Source organism: Lithobates pipiens, unplaced genomic scaffold (genome assembly GCF_037356315.1).
Source record: "Lithobates pipiens isolate NorthernLeopardFrog02 unplaced genomic scaffold, aLitPip1_a1.2 Scaffold_3, whole genome shotgun sequence".
Taxonomy (NCBI): domain Eukaryota; kingdom Metazoa; phylum Chordata; class Amphibia; order Anura; family Ranidae; genus Lithobates; species Lithobates pipiens.
The window spans coordinates 154,875,100-154,889,491 of record NW_027507790.1 but is presented as its reverse complement, the minus strand read 5'-3'; the positions used below and the strand labels follow the sequence as shown (position 1 = coordinate 154,889,491).

Here is a 14,392-nt window from a genome sequence, read left to right as displayed (position 1 = left end):
ACCGGCTCACGTATATTTACTGAGGCACAATGGCACCGCTGCACGAAATCCCTTACATATATACAGGGTTACCTTTAAGAGCCGCTAGCACGCATCCGCTGCACGGTGGGGAACCCAATTAGCTGGCCACGCACCATCGTTTGCATGAGAGCCAGGCATGGGAATTTGTGTGTGTAAAACACACAAATCCCTATGCTGTCAGGGGACAGGAGACATATAGTTTGTTCATACTAAGTAGGAACAACGGTATGTCGCCTCCCCTAGTCAGTCCTATTCCCATACAGTTAGAACACACTGAGGGAACACACATTTAACCCTTTGATTGCTCCCTAGTGTTAACCCCTCCCCTGGCAGTGACATTTACACGGTAATCAGTGCATGTTTATAGCACCGATTGCCATAAAATGACAATAATAAAATAGAATATAATATAATAAAAATGCCATAAAACTTTCCCATAGTTTGTAGATGCTATACAGATTGCGCAAACCAATCAATAAAAGCTTATTGCGATTTTTAACAAAAATATATGTTGAAGAATATAAAAAAATTGTTTTTTTATAAGCTTTTTTGGGGATATTTATTATAGCAAAAAAATATTGCTGACTTGGCTGTTCAGGAATCTCCCTCCTGACTGGCTGAGACACACAGTGGGTGCCATTGGCTCCCGCTGCTTTTATCTAAAGTCCGTGAGCCAATGAGGAGAGAGAGGGGGTGTGGAACCGAGTCACGGCTTTGTGTCTGAATTGACAGAGCAGCGGTTCGGCTTGGGTGCCCCCATAGCAAGCTGCTGGCTGTGGGGGCATTTAGCATGAGGGAGGGACCAGGAGCGCCAGCAAAAAACATTACACAGAGCAGGTAAGTATAACAGGTTTGTTATTTTGAAACAAAAAAAAAACCAAGACTAAGTCTTATGTTAACTCGCCCTTTGAGGGCAAACCATAATGATAACGTGGCCCATGATAAAATTGAGTTTTATATAATATAATATAAAAACAGTAAACATAATGTGCATGGTGAAAATTCCAAGTAAATCTTCAGTAAAACAAACAAAATAAAAGGTGAACAAAATTAGTAAATTATGCATAGTAATGAATATACTGCATGTGTTCATCTTTTGTGATGTGATGGTAATGTTATGTATAGCAATACAGTGTATGAATGTGGATGTATATGAGTGTATAAGAAATTGTACAGTAACTGAACTGTGATAAAGGAAAACACCAACCACTCCAGTTTACAAAGTATTGTGCAATTTAATTACAGCTGCATAAAAAAACTAAAAAAAATAAAAAAAAAAAAAATAATAACTATTTTACAAATAGAACTATACTCAAAATTGAGAAGAATTCCACCTTAACATAAATATGCTACAAAATACTGACTTCTGCATCAGAGTTGGTCCACAATGAAAGTGTTCACAATGATTCCTGCTGCTGGCAAGTTCTAACACATAGAAAACCGGGTCTTCCGCTTTACATTAAATGTCGCCAGTCATTATGGAAATGAATTCTTCTATATTTACTGTATAAACAAAAATCAAAAGGTATGTTTTAGACATCAATCCAGTAATATTTAGCTTATATGCAACATAAGTAAGGGTTCATTTTACACAGGTGGGGGCAATGTGTTTTTTAAGCAGTTGTAACAGGGGTCGCACTATGAACTGCAGTTAGTTGACCTCTACGGTGACTTTCCCTGTTTAAAAGAAGTACTCCAGTAATCCCTATTTGTTTGTACAAAGGCTCCATAAAATTACCAACAAATATTTTTGGACAAGTATCCTTTATTTAAAAAAAAAAAAATACCTTTAAATTAACTTCATGCTCCTGACAACCAAGCGTGCAAAAAAAAAAAAAAACGTATTTGCAGGGACGTGATTCGGAGCAGATGTTGATGCAGCTGACTGCAAGGACTACTATCCTGTTTTAGCTTCTAGGGCTAGTTTACACGTGCTTCAAAACAAGGCTTCGGACAGGCTTTGTTAAAGCTCTCTGGATACCACTCAAAGCCCCTGTCACTAAATACAATGGTTAGCTTACAGTCCAGTTTACACCTTGCATTTGCTTTGCTTCAAAAATTATACCCCATGTCGCTTTAGTGGTGCTTTAAAGCGTCTTCAAAGCCTCCATAGAACACATACACACGCGCACGCACGCACGCACGCACACACACACACACACACACACACACACACACACACACACACACACGGCATTTGTTAAGCTTCAAAAAAGCATCAGCAAAGCTTAATCGAAGCACGCACAAATCAAAAACACATCATAAAAGCATGTTGAAGCTCTAGGCGCTTTAACGTGTGTTGAAGCCAAAGCAAGTGTAAATGAGCCTTTACTCTCCTGCCTTCCCATCTTCTAGGACGCTTGGGACTGCCAAGCCAGGATCATCACCACATGCATTCCTGTTATACAGGGGGAGCTTTCCACATGCTATAAAAGCAACATGTTCTTCCAAAAGTACCCCAATCCTCAGGCACCATCACCTCCCTTCCATTAACTAGCACTGCCATACAGGAATCTATCCAGATAGGAAAGAAGTTGCTAACTGCCAAAAATGTCCTCCTTACAACTGCCATGGAATAGATTTCCCATGCTAAACACCAGACAGCAGCCAAGCCACATATTGGAGACATTAAAGCAGAGTTCCACCAAAATTTTATATATTTTTTTAAAAGTCAGCAGCTACAAGTACTGCAGCTGCTGACTTTTAAATTAAGGACACTTACCTGTACAGGGTGCCCGCGATGTCCTCACCCGAAGCCGATCTGTCCCTCGGCTCTTGGGTGGAAGCGCCAGCATCTTGCTGCTTCACAGCCTGGTTCCCTACTGTGCATGCGTGAGTAGTGCTGTGCTTCCTCACTGGTCCCTGCTGTCTTCTGGGACCTCTATGGCTCCCAGAAGACAGCGGGGGGGGGGGGGGGGGGGGTGTGGACATGGCGTAGATCACTGCAGAGCCTGCGGCAATCTATGCCCCGGAAGTGGGAGCAAATACCTGGATTACAAAGGTATATATGTTCCCCCCTCAAAGGTGCCAAATGCGACACCGGAGGGGGGGGGGGATGGAGGAGGAATCTGAAAAGTGGAAGTTCCATTTTTGGGTGGAACTCTGCTTTAATTGGACATTAATCTAGGGCTGCAACAAACGATTATTTTCATAATCGATTAGTTGGCTGATTATTGTTCTGGTTTTAAATCAGACAGGATTTTAAGACACGCTTGTAATAGAATATTATGCAGACACCCTTGTCATAGGCAAGTAGCTTGATACAACCTGAGCCTGCTGTCAATTATGCTGGCCATACACAAATTATTTTTTTTTCTTTAGAAAATCATCATTTTAAGAATGTTCGTTAAAGCGGAGGTCCACCCTAAAGTGGACCTTCCCCCCCTCCGGTGCCACAATTGGCACCTTTCAGGGGGGAGGGGGGTGCAGGTACCTGTACAGTACAGGTATCTGCACCCACTTCCGGTGTAGATTCTGCAGAAGGTACGCCCATTTCCGCAGAATCTACGCCCCTTTTCGAAGGTCCCCCGCTGCCTGCTGGGAAACACACTGATCCCAGAGACAGAGGGGACCATCCTTATTGCGCAGCGCGACTGACGCATGCGCAGTAGGGAACCGGGAAATGAAGCCGAAAGGCTCCACTTCCTGATTCCCATACCCGAGATGGCGGCGGCAGCACCCGAGAGACGATCGAGAGATCGGCTTCGGGTGCCGACATCACGGGCGCGCTGGGCGGTTAAGTGTCATTATTTTAAAAGTCAGCAGCTGCAGTATTTGTAGCTGCTGGCTTTTAAAAAAAAAAAAAAAAAAAAAAAAAAAAAACGGCAGACTCCCGCTTTAAATTTATAATCATACGTGGGGTCAAATCAACATTCGTTTCAACCACAGTGATGGGAGAGTTCAAAAGAGCAGAATAGAAAACTCCTTGGTCGAAGGAATTTTCAGACAGTGTATCTGGTTATCATTACATTCATTTTAATCACTTCCCTATTGGGCACTTATACACCTTCCTGCCCAGACCAATTTTTAGCTTTCAGTGCTGTCGCACTTTGAATGGCAATTGCACGGTCATGCTACACTGTACCCAAATAACATTTTTATAATTTTTTTTCACACAAATAAAGCCTTCTTTTGGTGGCATTTAACCACTCCCTGCCCGGCCTATAGCAGATTGATGGCCGCGCAGTGGTTCCGTTATCCTGACTGGATGTCCTATGACGTGCATGCGAGCGGGCGTGAAACGGCGATCGGAGGTGCTGTGTGGCAGTCTGACACTGCAACTCCGATCATAGTAAGGAGCCTCTGACAGTGCTAATCAAAGTGCCAATCAGTGCCCACCACAGTGCCAATCAGTGCCCATCAGTAACACCTGTCAGTACCTCATCATCAGTGCCATCTATTAGTGCCCATCAGTGCCACCTGCCAGTGCCCATCAATTCTACATATTAGTGCCTCCTCATCAGCGTCAACTCATCAGTGCCCATCAGTGAAGGAGAAAACTAAATTTTATGACAGAAAACAAAGAAATCATTTCTTTCCCCCAAAAATTCTGTCTTTTTTAGTTTGTTTAGCAAAAAATAAAAATCCCAGATGTGATCAAATACCACCAAAAGAAAGCTCTATTTGTGGGAAGAACATGATAAAAATTTAGTTTGGGTACAATGTTGCATAACTGTGCAATTGTCATTCAAAGTCCAACAGCGCTGAAAGATAAAAAATTGTACTGGGCAGGAAGGGGTGAAAGTGCTCGGTATTGAAGTGGTTAATCACTACTGGGGTTTTTATTTTTTGCTAAACAAACAAAAAAAAAGACCGAAAATTGTGCAAACAGGTAACTTTTCCTCCTTCACTGATGGGCACTAACAGGTGGCACTGATAGGCGACACTGATGGGCAGCAATGATCGGCACTGATGGGCAGCAATGATCGGCACTGATGGGACGGCATTGGCTGTTTGGGACCGATGTCCCTTGGACAGAAGCTGGTGATCAGCTTTAAAAAATAGGCGATTACCAACTGTTTACATCGCGTGATCAGCTGTCATTGGCTGACAGTTGATCACATGGTAAGGGATCGGGGGTTGATCCCTTACTCCAAACACAGAGCACACAGACAGCTCATGCATGTGAGGACATACAGACGCCCTCCCATCAATTTAGGCCTGTGCTATAGCTGTCTTTTGGCTATAGCGTGGGCACAAAGAGGTTAAAACTGAGTGTTGAAAGCAAGTCAATTTCGAATTTACAAACAATATATTGGTATGAATATTCTTGTCTGAAAACCGATATGTGTATGGCCAGCAAAAGACGTTTAGTAGCATCAGAAGGTTTTTTTTCCCACTTGTCATGATGGGGATAAAAAAAAAAAAAAAATTACCCCTTTATAGTACAAACACAGCAGATAATCACTATGATAAGGGGTTAATTTATAATGTATATATATATAAATTATATCATAAAAATCTATATAAAAAAAAAAATCTATATATACCCAGAAATAGGATATACGGGGTATTTTAAACGACATGAAGCTATATTAAGGGTGGAAGGGGGGATAGAAATATTTTATATTAAAGTAGTACTAAAGGCTGAGACTTTTTTTGCATGGATATAACTATTTTAAATATAATGCACAATTACTGGTAAAAGGTTATTTTAACTTACATTATATTTGTAATGCCTTATACCTCTAGCATATCAGCCTCCAGCTTTACTGGGTTCAGATGCTGATCTTCCCTGCACAGAGCCCTAAAGTCATTGTAATCGTTGGATGTTTTATTTTTAAACCACAAACATGTCATATTTATCTGCTCTGTGTAATGGTTTTGCAGAGAGCAGCCCTGATTCTACTCTTCTAAAAAGGTCCCTCACCGACACTTCTGGCTTCTGCCTTCGGAGTGCCCCAATAGCAAGCCGCAAAGTATAGTAGAGTGTCCTCATAGCGAGGACATTTTTTTTTCTGCCTTTGGAATCACTCACTTCCTTCTCCTGCCAGGACTACATGTCCTATGAGGCATTGCTCCTCACATATTCACAAGTTCTCAGGCACTTACTTAACATGCATGAACGGTGAAGTGATGTACTGAGCTGTATGTGTGCTGTACTGTGTATTCTGACATGAATGAACGGTGTACTGAGCTGTATGTGTGCTGTACTGTGTATTCTGACATGAATGAACGGTGTACTGAGCTGTATGTGTGCTGTACTGTGTATTCTGACATGAATGGACGGTGTACTGAGCTGTATGTGTGCTGCACTGTGTATTCTGACATGAATGGATGGTGTACTGAGCTGTATGTGTGCTGCACTGTGTATTCTGACATGAATGGACGGTGTACTGAGCTGTATGTGTGCTGCACTGTGTATTCTGACATGAATGGACGGTGTACTGAGCTGTATGTGTGCTGCACTGTGTATGCAGAACAACTAATTGGCTGACAAACTAATCAATTATGAAAATAGTTGACAACTATTTTCATAATCAATTCTAATCGATTATGCCGATTAGTTGTTTCAATCCAACATAATGAAAGTTTGGCTACAAAAGGAGTTCAGTTAAGCCAGCCATAGATTGAGTAATTTTCTTTCAAAGAAAATAGTTTGATTTCCTTAAAACACAGTCAGTGTTGATGGGGGAATCCCTCTCTGAGCTATCTTGTTCTCCCGGCAGGGGGAGCCCCCCCCCCCATGGCTGAGAGAACACAAAAGAACGCAAAAGAGGAGATTCAGGGATTCTCTGTGTAAAACCACTGCATAGAGCAGGTAAGTATAACATGTTTATATTAAGAAAAAGAAATGGAAGCTTTACAACCACTTTAACTCCTAATGCCGCGTACACACGACTGGACTTTTCAACAGACTAGGTCCGGTGGTCTTCCTGACGGACTTTCGGCAGAGTTTTGACAGACTTTCCGAATGAACAGAGTTGGCCAAACACAATCACACCAAAGTCCGACAGATTCAAAAATGACAACGTATATCCGGACTAGAATAAGGAAGTTTATAGCAAGTAGCCAATAGCTGCCCTAGCGTTGTTTTTTGTCCGTTAGACTAGCATACACACGAGCGGATTTCTCAATAGGAACTGGGTCCGGGGGAGTTCCGGCTCAAAAATTTGAAACATGTTCTATTTCTAAAGTCCCTCAGATTTTTGGACAGCAAAAGGTCCGATGGAGCCCACACACGATGGAATTGTCAGATGGATTTGTTCCGCCTGACCTTTGCTGTCAAAAGGTCCGGTCGTGTGCACGCGGCATAAGACTGACTCTGTGCCTCTAAAAGTGATGAGTTCAAATTACCCAACTGAGCCCTGGAGGGTAACTCAATCGAGCCCTTGAAATGCAAAATCCTTTCCAAGTCTGCTTCTTCCCATCTCTCCACATCATACAAGTTGTTTGGAGAACTGACCTCATTTTTTTTTTTCCTATGCATAACCCTGCAATTTTTGGATACAGTGCAGATATAGTTGCCAATATCATGACAATTATTAATACTTCCTTGTCCATGCCTGTGTCAAGGGCAGTGTGCTTCCACAAATACTGAAAAGGTGCCAATAGAACTCTTGTCTTATTAGGAAAAGCTTTTGCTCTCAAATGGAATCATCATTAGCCTCCCTACTGTTGGTTCCAGAATAAAGTAGGTAGTATAAACTTACAGCTTGATAAAGAGGCCTATACGGATAACAAGGTGCCAAGATAAGTTTGAAAGAGAACTGAAAAGCTGAAAAGGTCTCCTTACATATCCATCATCAATCTTATATATTCCTTTATGGGTCTGTTTAGTCCAGTTGCACAAATGTCTATTTAAAATTCCAATAGTGATAAATATAATTCAGTATATTCTACAATAAATAGCAATCACTAAAATCACTACAGAACACACTAAAAAATATTATGAAAAGCTTTCAAAATCAAAATTCCAACAAGTGATAAAAAACATTTTTACAACCCCAATTTCAAAAAAGTTGTGACGTTGTGTAAAATCTACATTTGCAAATCTCATAAACCCATATATTACCGTATTTTTCGCTCCATAAGACGCACCTGACCATAAGACGCACCTAGGTTTTAGAGGTTGAAAACAAGAAAAAAAAATATTCTGAACCAAATGGTGTACTAAAATATATTTTGCCCATGAAATGCAGAGTGGCCATTACCATAGAAAGTATTGGCAGGGTATTGCAGAGTAATGGCAGGGTATGGCAGCGTATTGGCAGAGTTTGGCAGAGTATTGGCAGAGTATTGGCAGAGTATGGAGGGATGGCTGTGACTGCACTTGTCACAGAGCAGCGCTGTGGGCACTACAGATGCAGCCCACAGCACTGCTGCCATCCGATCTCTCCCCTCCACTGTACAGATCTGTACACAAAGGGGAGAGAGGAACTGGCGTCATCATGACGCCGTTTTTTTTACAAGTGATTGCTCCGTTATTTGATGGCGCAATCACATTGCAAATGGCGGGTGCACCAAGATGGCCGCCGCTTCAGAGCTAGGCCGAAGCCGCGGAGCTCTCCGGAGCACGGCGGGGGTTGGTGTTAAGCATATATTCATACCATAAAAGACGCAGGCACATTTTCTCCCATATTTCTGGGGGAAAAAAGTGCGTCTTATGGTCCGAAAAATACGGCATTCACTTTAGAAAAAAAACATATCAAAATCTTTAAACTGAGATAGTGTACCATTTTAAGAAAAAAAAAATTGTTGGCAGAACCACATCTCAAAAAAGTTGGGATAAGGCCACAATTACCACGCATCATCCCCTCTTCTTTTAACAAAACTCTGTAAACATCTGGGAACTGAGGAGACCAGTTCCTGGAGTTTTGGGAGAGAAATGTTGCCCCATTATTTCCTAATATAAGATTCTAACTGCTCAACAGTCCTGGGTCATCTTTGTCGTATTTTTCGATTTAAGATGCGCCAAATATTTTCAGTTGATGAAAGGTCTGGCAGACCAGTTATAGTATAACTAAAGGCAAAACGTATTATTGGATGGAGAGGAGATTAGAACACCGGTCATGTTTTACTGCTGTTAGTGCCTCTGGCTAAGGAGAGATTCCTCCTCTTGATTTGTCCTGTTTATCATTGAAAGTGAAAAGTAATCGGGAGAAAATCTTCCAATGGGAACACTAGTTCTGGTGACCTGGGGGCCCAAAGAAATTCCCTTAATTTGCAGAGATTTCCTCCCACTTTCTGCTTGGCTATGGGACAGGAAGTGTAGGGAATGCTAATCCTATTTCGAAGATACTCTATCCTAAGGCTGCTTTCACACTGGGGCGGTATTCAGGCGTTACAGCGCTAAAAATAGCGCCTGTGTAGCGCCTGAAAAAAACCGGCCCCTTTCACTCCAGTGTGAAAGCCGGAGGGCTTTCACACTGGGGCGGTGCGCTGGCAGGACAGTGAAAAAAGTCCTGCTAGCCGCATCTTTGGAGCGGTGAAGGAGCGGTGTATTCACCGCTCCTACCCATTGAAATCAATGGGACAGCGCGGCAATACCGCCGGCAAAGCGCCGCTGCAGCGGCGCTTTGCGGGCGGGTTTAACCCTTTTTCGGCCGCTAGCGGGGATTAAAACCACCCCGCTAGCGCCCGCAGACGCAGCTAAAACGACGGTAAAGCGCCGCTAAAAATAGCGGCGCTTTACCGCCGACGCCCACACCGCCCCAGTGTGAAAGCAGCCTAAATGAAGGGAAAAAAAAAAAAAAAAAAAGTTTTGCCTATAATGTAGTTCTACTTTAAGCACCCAGACTCTTCTACTACAAAGCAATGCTGTTGCAGTATGAAGTTTAGCATTGCCTTTCTGAAATACGCAAGGCCTTCCTTAAAATTACCTTTTCGGGATGGGACTATATGCTGCTCTAAAACTTGGATATATTGTTCAGCATGGTGTATCTGGATCATGTTCATAAATGGCTTTTTCTTTGAGTGATAGAGCTTTAACATGCATTTTAGGAAGGCACAGTGAATTGTGTTAACTGACGGCGATTTTTTTTCATGTATTCCTGAAAAATATTGTTGATGTTTTTTTATTTTCATTTATATTCTTTTTTTTTTCCCCATTTTTGTTGGCATTAAAATGGTATAATGTAGAACCTTGGAAGTGTTCACAGTAAATGTGTTATACAAATCTATGGATTCTCTCATTTACTTGTTAATCAATATGAATCAGAACTGTTGTCCAGTTGCATTAAGAATGTTAAATGTTCATTTAAAGTGGAGGGCCACCCTGAAAAAAAAAAAAAATATTAAAAATTACAAAAAAAAAAAAAAAAAAACATTTTTTTGTTTTGTTTTTTACTTACCAGAAATGCCTGTTGCTAGGCACATAATCCTAATCTACCTCTTCCTACTCCGCGGAGATCTTCTGTCTTCTCTCCTCGTGTGCTTATTAAGTCAGCAGCTGCAGTGTTTGCAGCTGCTGACTTTTAATTTTATTTTTTTAAATGGCCCTCCTCTAACTTTTAGTAATTATTTTTTTTGGTGATGCATTTGTTTGGATCACGATCACAAGAGAAGTAATTAACCACTTGCCGACCTCCGATATACGTCCTCACTTTGAGGAAGGATATCGTTATGGCAGCAGCTAGCTGCCATAATCCTGGTATCCCCATGTTTGGCCGGCTACAAGATAAATGTGGTCTCTGCAGTGGATTCGCCACAAGATCACTTTTATCGGCAGCGGGAGGAGGCCACCCCCCTTCACGCCGTTTTTTTCCGGTGTCCTCCTCTGCTTACCGGAGCTGTCGGCAGCCACAATCCGGTCCTTTCACTGGCTGTGCATGGAGATGAGTGAGGGGAAGATGGCCCCCACCCGTCTCCATGACACTGCAGGGCGGAAGCGACATCAAAACGTCACTTCCGCCCATAGCTCTTAAAGCGCCATTTTTTTTTAAATGAGTTTTCTCTTTTTTTCTTATTTTATTGCATTTTAGTGTAAAATATGAGATCTGGGGTCTTTTTGACCCCAGATTTCATATTGAAGAGGTCCTGTCATGCCTTTTTTCTATTAAAAGGGATGTTTACAATCTTTGTAATAGGAATAAAAGTAGGGCTGAAACAACTAATCGATTCATCAACAACTAATCGATTATGAAATTAATTAACATTTTGAAGCGCGACATGTTGGGTATCAATTTACTCAGCGTAACATTATCTTTCACAATAAAAAAAGAAATTGGGCTAACTTTACTGTGGTCCTATTTTTTTAATTTAAATTTTTTCCAAAAAAAGTGCGCTTGCAAGACCGCTGAGCAACTACAGTGTGACAGAATGTATTGCAACGACCGCCATTTGAGTCTCTATGGTGTTAGGAAAAAAAATGTATAATGTTTGGGGGTTCGCAGTAATTTTCTAGCAAAAAAAAAAAATGTTTTTAAACTTGTAAACACCACATCTAAAAAAAAAAAAAAAAAAAAAAGGAGGAACGGTCCTTAAGTGGTTAATAATGGAGTAATAGTAACTTTTTAATCTATCTTATTAATTATGTAAGGGCAATAATGGGAGATCAGCACTCAGGTTCCTTAGTTGATTTGCCCATTCTTCGCCTCCTTGTTTGGCTTTTAATCCATTTCAATTATAAAAAATATGCGGTTTGCCCGTATCCCCTTGACTTGACAAAGCGCATGCATGCTAAATGAGTCGTCACATCAACCCCCATGCTCGTGGTCTACACTGGCTCCTTCCTACTATCTCCTGGCAGCTGGTGATTGTGTCATCCATGGTGTGCCTAGTCGGCACACAAGGCTGCATCATGGTCCATAGGCGTTTATCCTGCCAGCCCTATACTGGGCTCTTCACCGGGGAATAAGTGCAATGTCTCAGCACGGCCCAGAACACCTGGCATATTATACTGCTTGCCATCATTGATTGTTCAATGACTTGTTATTTTATAAGCTCTGGAATAAACAAGGGTACTTTACAACTTACTGGGCAGTTTTTTACAACTAGAATTACATCCATTCAGGATCCTGTGTTGGTGAATTACTGTGATTTGTTTTATTTGCACTGAGGGTCCTGTATGCTGTTCATCTTTGTTTTCATCGCTATTCCAAGTGTATCCTTGACAGCAGCTTGGGGCAGCCCTTTAGTGATCCAACCTACATGCTTTCATGGCATCTTGGCATTTTAAGTATATGTGTTTTGATATATTTAAAACCTTATTTTTTTCCTAAAATGGTATATTGTCTCAATTTAAACATTTGATATGTTTTTGATTTTCTATTGTGAATAAACTATGGGTTTATGAGATTTGCAAATCATTGCATTCGGTTTTTATGTACATTTAAAGATATAAAGTGTCCCAATGTTTTTGAAATGGGAGTTGTATTTCATCTCTTGCCCCAATAACTAAAATAAAAACACTACATTGAACACATTTATAAAACTCACTTTCTCCATCACCATCCTTGTCAAATTCATCAATCATAGCCCGCAGCTCTTCATCTGTCATGTTTTCTCCAAGTTCCCGGGAAACCCGACGTAGATTCCTCAAGTTAATTTTCCCTGAGTCATCATCGTCAAACAGTTTAAAAGCTTTGAGCATCTCTTCTTGGGGATCACGCTCCAGTATTAAATCTGTAACTGTATTAAAAGAAAAGTATCATAAATACGTACTGCATTATTAACGATATTAACCACTTAACTACCGAGCCTCTTTTTGAGATTTGTTTACAAGTTAAAAACAGTTTTTTTTTTTGCTAAAAAATTACTTAGAACTCCCAATGATTGTACATGTTTTTTCTAACACCGTAGACCAATAATGAATAAAGATGTTACGCTGAGTAAATTGATACCCAACATGTCACGCCTCAAAATTGCGGCTGCTCATGGCATGGCGACAAACCTTTAACCTTAAAAATCTCCATAGGTGACGTTTAAAAAAATTCTACAGATTGCATGTAGTTACAGAGGAGGTCTACGGCTAGAATGATTGCTCTCGCTCTACCGATCGTGGTGATGCTTCACATGTGTGGTTTGGACACCGGTTTCATATGCAGGCGCTACTCACATATGCGTTCGCTTCTGCACGTGAACTTGGTGGGACGGGCGCGTTTACATTTTTTTTTTTTTTTTATTATTACACTGTTTAAAAAAATAAATAAAGTGTCAGTTTTATTCCTATTACAAGGAATGTAAACATCCCTTGTAATAGAAAAAAAGCATGACAGGTCCTCTTAAATATGAGATCTGGGGTCAAAAAGACCTCAGACCTCATATTTACATTAACCACTTCAATACCAGGCACTTAGACACCTTCCTGCCCAAGCCAATTTTCAGCTTTCAGCGATGTTGCACTTTGAATAACAATTGCGTGTTCAAACAAATTTTTTTATCATTTTGTTCCCACAAACAGAGCTTTCTTTTGGTGGTATTTGATCACCTCTGCGGTTTTTATTTTTTGCGCAACAAATAAAAAAAGACAGAAAATTTGGAAAAAAAAAAAGGTTTTTTTTGTTTCTGTAAAAAATTTTTGTATATTTTCTTCTTCAATGATGGGCACTGATATAGCTGCACTGACAAGGTGGCACTGATGGGCACTGATTAGGTGGCACCGATAGGCGGCACTGCTGGGTGGAACTGATGGGTGGCATTGCTGAGCATCACAGATTTTATTTGGTACGTGATGGTGCCAGTCAGTGCCCATTTGTGGACACTGTTGGCACAGATTGGGCTGTCATTTGCACATGTGGATGGCCATAGGTAACACATACCTGGCCATCCACCTGTAGCCCACTCAGGCTCAGGTAAGTATTAGGGGGCTGCTGCACACAGAAGGCTTTTTATCCTAATGCAAAGAATGCATTAAGATAAAAAAAAAAAAGCCTTCTGCCTTCACAACCATTTTAAATACTATATATATTATTTTAAATAAAGCAGTGTAAGTACCTTTTTTGCCTTGCTATCAGCTTCTTGCAGATCCTGTACAACAGAGCTTACAGAGGGGGAGGGAGAAGCTGCACAAAGAGCCAATCAGGTGTGTTGCAGTGCAATGAGTATGATAATAGGAGGTGAAAACAGAGTGATGGAATCAGTTTGCCGCTTCTCCTTCCACCTTCCCATCATAGAATGGGAGTGGGGAGGAGATCTGTAAGTAGAAGTAAAAAAAAAAAAAAAAAAAAAAAATAAAAAAAAAAAACACGCAGCAGAGAAAACGGAGCTCCCCCTCCCTGAAAGGCAAAATTGTGCTGTGTGGTAGAGCTGTGTAAATCCCAGGATAGAATAGGCAAAATATACATATATTTGGCAAAAGGAAAACAGCTTTTATATATTCATTTCTGTGAATTTAGCTGTTTGACAGGAATTCTGCTTTAAATTATAGATCTAGTAAATTCATTGAAAGAGCCATCTATTCACTGTAAAAAAAAAAAAAAAAAAAAAAAAA

General features: G+C 40.9%; 1 protein-coding gene across 3 annotated transcripts in view; it reads right to left on the bottom strand.

The window, feature by feature from the left end:
• Positions 1-1,236: 1,236 nt before the first annotated feature.
• Positions 1,237-14,392, bottom strand: part of CETN3 (centrin 3) — a 35,719-nt gene continuing 22,563 nt past the window's right edge. For all 3 annotated transcript variants that reach the window (XM_077462407.1, XM_077462409.1, XM_077462408.1), the window contains exons 4-5: positions 12,400-12,591; positions 1,237-1,524 (exon numbers count right to left, since the gene is read on the bottom strand). In XM_077462407.1, coding sequence (XP_077318533.1) covers positions 1,481-1,524; positions 12,400-12,591 — 236 coding nt within the window. In that variant the 3' untranslated portion in view covers positions 1,237-1,480. The remainder of the gene's footprint in view (positions 1,525-12,399; positions 12,592-14,392) is intronic.